The sequence below is a fragment of the Pelecanus crispus genome, chromosome 1 (assembly GCF_030463565.1).
Source record: "Pelecanus crispus isolate bPelCri1 chromosome 1, bPelCri1.pri, whole genome shotgun sequence".
Classification (NCBI taxonomy): Eukaryota; Metazoa; Chordata; class Aves; order Pelecaniformes; family Pelecanidae; genus Pelecanus; species Pelecanus crispus.
Window position 1 is genome coordinate 69,516,801 of NC_134643.1, and position 7,467 is coordinate 69,524,267.

Sequence of the window (7,467 nt, forward strand, 5' to 3'; positions counted from 1 at the left end):
CACTGGTGGAAGGAATAAGCGTTCTCTGTCCGTAAGAGCCAATTAACAGGGATACCTGAGATTTGACACGCCTGGTTCTCTTCAGCACAACATTCATTCTTGAAGCCTGCTTTGGGGAAGCCTGGGCATCTGAGCTGAGGTCCTCAGTCTCTGCTTTTTCTTTGAGGTCCAAGTTTGGCTTTTGGATGCCCTAGAGGATCAGAGCACAGAACACCAGGCAGTGCTGATCATTCCACGGTCTGTGAATCATTCTGTTTACTAAGGTACAGGATGAGTGAAATCACACAGCCTTACACATGCCATTTGGACAAGAGGCCAATTAATCCATACATCCTTCAAATAACGAAACTGAATCTCAACTGCCAGCTTATCAAGAGAGAGAGACAGACAACTTTCCAATTAGTTGTATCATCTTTTGCCCTGTTTTCCTTCCCATTACGGTTGGCCTCAGTCCTATAAGGAAATGGCTATCAGAAAGTAACTACACAAGGTCATGTTACAACTTCTAGCACTATTCTGTCACAGGTAAGCATGAGGGTGGTTCTAGGTTTGTCTGCAAGTGTAGACCCTATGTCCTAGTTTCGTATGTAGTAACAAGTAGCATTCTACATGCAGTTTGGGTCCCCTCTTCATGTGGTGAAAGAGAAGCATCTCACCATAAGGCTGACTCCAGACTGGAAGAGCTCATAGGGGTACAAGATCCGTTCATAATGAGACTTGAGTAACGACCCTGTGCCTTTTCCTGGCAGGTAGCCAAGCCGACTTGCCACTTTAGACCATTTCTTCTCTTTAGTGACTACTTCAAAGCCTCCTTTGCTGGCAACAATCTGAAATGCATAAACAAAAAAGTTAAGGGTTTTGAGCTGCTCTCACCACCTTGCATAAACCAAGAATCAATTAAACCAACCAAATGTCAAAAGGTTCTACTAAAAATTGACAGAAGCCTGAATTTAGTTTTTGTTTCCTGAAGCACTAGTATTCTAATAACTAAGCACTTACTTATCCTCATTACTTGATATATTTAAGATCACAATTTCCCTACTAAATGTAAATTACGTACTGTCCTAGACAGGACGAGTCTAACAATTAAGATTTATGACATGTTGGAAAGAATACAAACCCCACCATCAGAACAAACGGAAAAGTTAACTCTCACCAGACTTGTACTCTGATGCAAAACACAAGTCTGGCCAGAAGTGAAGCCCATTCAAACAGACCCCAGGCAGAAGGGAGCGCTGGAGCTCACAACTTCAGAGTTATAGAAACTCTCACAAAACCCTGAATGGAAGAGAGACTACTGTAAAGAAGAGGAGAAACTGAATTTACCTTCCAATTCACTCAGTCCAGTTTTTACACCTGACTTCCATTGGTTTGAGTCTAGTAATTCACATACAGAACCATCACTGCTTACATGTAACTAATATGTACATAGAATGAAAAACGACAGACCGTTTGCCTCCAAGCAACGATCGTAACAGCATATGAGTTGCTTCCTCAGAAACACTGGCCACGTTTCCACTGCCTCCATTGCTTGTACAGTTTCACTGCCAAGTACCTTCAAACCCATATGGATTGTAATTTCATTTATATTATTGGAAGACTAATAGCATTTCTACAACAGTATAGTTTTGCATTACATTTCTTTACACATGAGGACCAAATTTCATGCTTAATGTTTCACAGACTGTTAGAAGCCTCAATGCAAAAAACATTTTGTTACTGGAGTGAAATTTATGGTTTACTTTTGAGGCTGAGGTAAATTCAAAAGTCTAATTGTGACAGTGACAAATAAATTAATTCCGGTTCCTCCTATAATCAGAGATAGCTACACTTAGATAAAACAATATTATTGATCATTATTTTTCCTCATATTTACAGCAAAGTACTAGAAAATCCATTTTAAATTAAACTATTCCTAAATTTCAACTTATCTTCAAAATGTCCATGAAAAATTGATTTCTAAAACTATCTATACGTGAACAATGGCTAGAGAAGCCACTAAGTAACTAAATAAGCTTAGACCTGCATATCTGCAGTCAACTAAAGTGTTCCAGTTCATAACAGTGACCCATATATTTCCCTGTACCACTATGATATTCTGCATAACACAGCAAACCACCATAGACATGAAAAGAAAAAAAACCCACCAAATACTGAAAGACATTTTATCAGCTTTTCTCTGCACTTTATCAGCAATTCCAGGCTGTCCAAAAGACTGACTTCTTTGCTTAAAATCTATTCAGATCTTTACATTTTTACTTACCTAAGAGAAAGAAATCTTGATGGGGAACAGAAACCGATGCTCTCACCTAGAAGCACTAAACTACCTTATCTTAATTACTTACCTCTACCGCATCTTAATTCCTTACCTTGCAAGAAGAAATCTACCTATTTATACTAACACTCTATCCTCAGCAAATAAGTTTATAACAGTACATATATTTTACCAATGCAAAAGCAAATTCCAACAGAGATCTTATTTCTGTGCAAACTTTGGAAAAAACCACACCAAACACAACTATAGTAGTATAAATTTCTGGCTAGCCTTAAGCTTAACCTGTTTTGGAATTTAATTAAAATAATTATTCCAAAAGTTGACATTATAAACTCTCAAAGATGCATGCTTATGTCATGTGGAGAACCTCTACTGGGAAAGAGAAGGAAGCAATTACAACAACAATTCATTACAGAATTGCTAGGTCAGGAGCTGAACTGCACGCAAGTATACCGCTGCCTTCTTAAAAACCACCTCAAACTCCTGCAGTTCTACCATATGTAAAAAAGGAGAACTAAAAAGCAAGTGGTCAGCTGACATTGGGACATTCAAGCTGTATACAAGGTAATGAACGCATGCGGTACAGAATCCCACCAAAGGCAATTGATTTAACTGTGCCTGACAAGGCTGCCATAGCCATTCAATTTAAAAATCCTCTTTCACTGTATTTTTTTTTTCCACTCTCTCATCTGATCTCCATATTAATGAGATTAATGCTGGAAAACAAGCCCTCCCTGTTGCTTGGCTTCTTGAGCTTGAATGAAAAACGAGGCCCCTGTCTAAGGCCTACAATTGCTTACTCACCTTGCTCAGAGCATAGAGATCCAGTATTTTTCTCTCCACCACAGGGATTTTTAAATTGGATCCTTGGAGTTCCCAAAATTTTGCTAACTGATCCAAGAAGTCCAGCTTCACTCTTGTCATTGCCTGCAGTCAACAAAGGAAGACAAACACGTATGTCCCAAAACAAGCATGACAATACCTTACAGTCCTGAGAAAAAACTTGACAAGTTTTTACAGTGTTTACATTTTCAAAGCATAGCTTGACAAGAGAGGTACTTCTCAGTCATGTAAAACAACCCTAGAAATAAAAATATTGCTAAAAGAAAGATCTTTACAAACAGAAAATTGTATATGCTCTTCCCTCTGCATTTAAGATCCTATAAACCAAACTCCTACCTAACAACTTGGTTTGAAACCAAAACGCAGACTTATGAAAAAACAGCATTCCAGGGAGAAACACAAGAGCAATTATTAAAATATACATTGAGGGGGAGAATTAGAAACAGTTTTTATATATGCCTTAACCATGCAGAAGTGCCTCCTCCCTTGAGTATTTTTGGAGTACTCAAATCACTTTCCATAAGGAGACCAATTTACAAGCCAAACAATACATGACGTTTTGGTATATGAACAGAGCAAGGCTTTGAGAAATGTTGTAGAGAAAAGGAAAAACCAGAACAGAATGGGACCCATACTTTCAAGAAAGCTCCCATACATTTTTGGATTGTAAAATTAACCAACTATAATAAGCCTATAAAAACCAGTTCATTTTAAGGCTTAAAAGGCATTATCAAGACAGTATAAGGTAACCAGGGGCTTCAGAACAGCAGTAAATATTTTAAGACAAAGAACCCAACATTGCCTGTGGAGCTCTGAAGGCTAGACACTGCCTGCTCTTACTACACAACATGGTGCTTGGCATTCATTTTAGACATTTCCAGTTGAATGCGAAAAACTCTTGTGGTTATTTTGGGTAATAAAATAAAAACCAGACTTTTCTCAAAGCCGTGGAGAGTTATTTTATATGAACTCTGCCACTGCCAAGTATAAACATTGATGTGGTCTATGGGTTTCTGAAGTATCCCCCATCCACAAACCTGCCAAGATGCAAATCTCAAGCAAGGAGACCTACTGTTTTCAGTGCAAACACAAAATTACATCAACAGTGGAAAAGCTCACCTCCAGTTCATTCAGGCGCTGAATTCGTGGAGTGAAACGAAAACTTTGTACTTCACATGCAAATGGAGGCTGCCAGTCCTAAACAGAGACAGAAAGACATTGTATTGCTTCAAGAAATGTCTCAACAAATGCACGAAACAGAAGACCCTAACAGCGCCTGAGTAAACAAGCTCCCAACAGTAAAGGAGTTTCTCAGTGCAACTGGTGGTATCATTTTCTAATTTTATGACATTCTTGTGCTTTTAAAATAATGTTCTTCCCACAGTATTTTAGTTTGAAGAGACCCTTACACAATTAAAAATATAAAAGAAAATAAGGTTCAAGGCATTTTGGTATGCATTACCTCCTACTCAGTTTAAATATGAGAGATACTCTGTAGCTTGTTGGTTATTTATTTACTTTTTAAAAAGTTCCATATATCCTGCACATTGCAAAATTCTCACCATCAGCAGTGATAAACACTAAATAAAGCGCACTATTACACATCTCACTTTTTTCATGTTTGTCTACGGTTATTTCAATAAAGATAAGACCACCAGTTGGAAGTCCAATTCTTTAACAGAAATGCAGCCTTAAATAATTACTTTCTCAACACAGCAGCCAGTTCAACCACAAGTGCCTCCTAGCCCCATCTCTCGAAACTGTGTTACGACATCAAAACAAGTATAATTCAGCTTTTTAGTACTTTTTAAGAAAGCTTAAGTTCTAGTAGATTGTCTGCCTCGCAGTAAATAAACCAGAGTAAGGACACCCCATTCCAGGTGGACAAGCCACACTAAATATTTATTATTTGCACTGCTGCAGCATATAAGGGCCTCAAGCACAATCGTAAAATATTTACAGCATCTAGTAATGGAAAAGAATAATAAATCAGTAAGGTTACTATAAAGTGTCTGATTTAGTCCTTATTGCAGGTTGCAAATCAACCTGACGCATGCATCCTGCAAAACCCTGCAATGCAAACAGCTAAGCAATCATGGAGAAATACAAATGCATTCAACGGCCAGGAAAGTTCTAGTTATTCTCAATGAACAGGGTCTGGATCGGTTTCTTGTGGCCTCTCAACCTAACCCATTCTGCTTATTTTAGAAAGGGCAGCCCCTTGGAGGTCAAGTTTTCACCATGTCATTAAACCAACTAAACAGATTCCAGCAACCCAGACAAGTCAGAAGGAGAGGAAGGGTCATGAAATCTAATCAGCAACCCCTGTATCCAAGTTATTCTCAGTTACCTGCTTTCTTTTCAGTTTTTTTCATCCTCTCTCCCAGTATTTTCAACTCTCTTATTTTATGGCTGTATTTAAAGTTATTTGTACTTTAATTATGAAGTGATCTAGCCGCCTTTTGCCAAACTGCCTGATGTTCTCGTCTAAAGGGTTTACGAGGTCACACAGCAAGTCATCATAAAATAATGATCAAGTCACTGGAGAGATTAAGCTTCTACCTTCTAAACTGCTATGGATAAACATAATTCCCCTGCACAAACAGGTTAGCCGCACTTCTATTAAGTTTCAAGATTACGTTTATAAACAATGACCCATTAAAAAGAAATACCCTTCCTCCTCCTCCCTCTCCTCCCTCCAGGAGCAAACGCCTGATTTCACCTACAATGCCTTCACAGTTTTCACAAGTAGGTTGTTGGGCTTTTTTTTTTTTTCAAAAGTAAAAAGAGCGTGAAGTCCCGGACACCGCCATGCACTAGTAGCTTCTCACCTGCTCCAAAGCAACCTCTACAAAACCCAGCTCTGAGATGAAAGACCATATGGGTTCCTTGGCGTCCCTGGCACGGACACCGAGGCCTGCGGAAGGCGACACACGAAACCCCAGGCAAGCACCGGGAGTGGGGGACGGGGCTCCCCGGTTCCCCACGTCCACCGCTCTGCCACCGAGACCCCGGGCCCGCTCAGACCTCCCGGCGCACCCCGGAGAGGCCCAGGCACACGGCCAGCCCCTCCCGGCCTCCCCGGGCCCAGCCCGGTCCCCCGCTCTGCCCCCACCCCAGGCGGGCGGTACCTTGGGGGGCCGGATCTTGCAGATGCCGGTTTTCTCGGCCAGGCCGCGAATGCGGCCGATGAAGCCGAGCGGGTCGCTGAACTCCTCCCAGCTGGGCTCAAACACGGGGCACTCGGGCGGGGGCACGAACTCGGCCGCATAGCGCGACCCACCGCCCCCCGACATGGCCGCGGGGGGAGGGCGCCGCCGGCGGGGGGGCAGGGCACCGAGGGCCGCGGCGGGGCAGGGCGGAGAGGTGCGGCCGGGGGCGGCGGGGGGGCCCTCAGGGGCGGCTGGCGGGGCTGGGCCGGTGGCCGAGGCGCATCCTCCGGCGGCGGCTGCCGGGCAGGAGGGCCGCCGGGGCGGCCGTGCGGGGCGGCGGGGGCGGCTCCTGCCGAGTGTTGTTGTCCCGTCCCCCGGGGCTGCCTCCCCCCGCACCGAGCCCCTCTCGCTCGCGTTCCAGCTCGCCGGAAGTTACGCGTCTAGCTTTCAGCCCTCCCCCGGAAGCGGGAGGCGCTGTTGCCTTCCGATCCAAAAAGTAGTCCCTCCGCCACTCGTCCGGCGAGGCGGCTCCCGGCGCTGAGGGACCGGCCGCCCCCCGGACCCGCCGCTCCCGGCGACACTCCTCCGACAGGTCCGGGAGCGAAACCGCTCCGCCCGCCGCCCCTCAGGACGCCCTACGGCTCGGCTGGGGGAGGAGGGGGCCGGGGGGCGTGGGGGATCGGCGGAGGGCGGGGCCTGCTCCACTTCCGCCGCGGAGGAATGTGCGACGAAACTCGAGCCATTCACTTCCGGTGCTGGGGGGCCGTTTCGCCCATTGTCTGAGCCGGACGTCAAGAGGAGGGCTGGGAGCCCCGCCCCCTCCGCAGGCCCCGCCCTCTCCGCAGGCCCCGCCCCCTCCGCAGGCCCCGCCCCGCGGCAGCCGTTGGGCCCGGGGAGGGGGAGGGGCGGGCGGCCGTTCCCTCCGGGCCGGCGGGGCGGGGCGGGGGCAGCGCTACCCGTGAGGGGCCGCCCGGGCCCCCGGGTCCTGTGCCGCGGCAGCTGGTGCCCAGCGCCTTCCGCGGGCCCTCAGCTCCCGCTTTCTCACTTGTGCGGACAAGCAGCCGGCGGCAGCGCGGCGGCCGGGGCGGGGCCGCGGGTCGGCCCCAGGCCGGCAGCGGAGGGGCCGGCTGGCTGCCCTCCGCGCCGGCCTGCGCCTCTGGGCCTGCCAGGCCGCTGCCGTGGCCGCTCTTGAGTTTA

General features: G+C 46.2%; 1 protein-coding gene across 4 annotated transcripts in view; it reads right to left on the bottom strand.

Annotated features, from left to right (window-relative positions):
• KDM5A (lysine demethylase 5A) overlaps positions 1-6,414 on the bottom strand; it is a 51,064-nt gene extending 44,650 nt beyond the window's left edge. For 3 of the 4 annotated variants that reach the window (XM_075705913.1, XM_075705906.1, XM_075705921.1), the window contains exons 1-5: positions 6,250-6,414; positions 4,238-4,315; positions 3,080-3,202; positions 657-827; positions 56-190 (exon numbers count right to left, since the gene is read on the bottom strand). In XM_075705913.1, the coding sequence (XP_075562028.1) occupies positions 56-190; positions 657-827; positions 3,080-3,202; positions 4,238-4,315; positions 6,250-6,414 (672 nt within the window). Of the gene's footprint in view, positions 1-55; positions 191-656; positions 828-1,156; positions 1,279-3,079; positions 3,203-4,237; positions 4,316-6,249 lie in introns of those variants that run through there. The other variant, XM_075705929.1, reaches the window with a different exon arrangement.
• Positions 6,415-7,467: the final 1,053 nt, after the last annotated feature.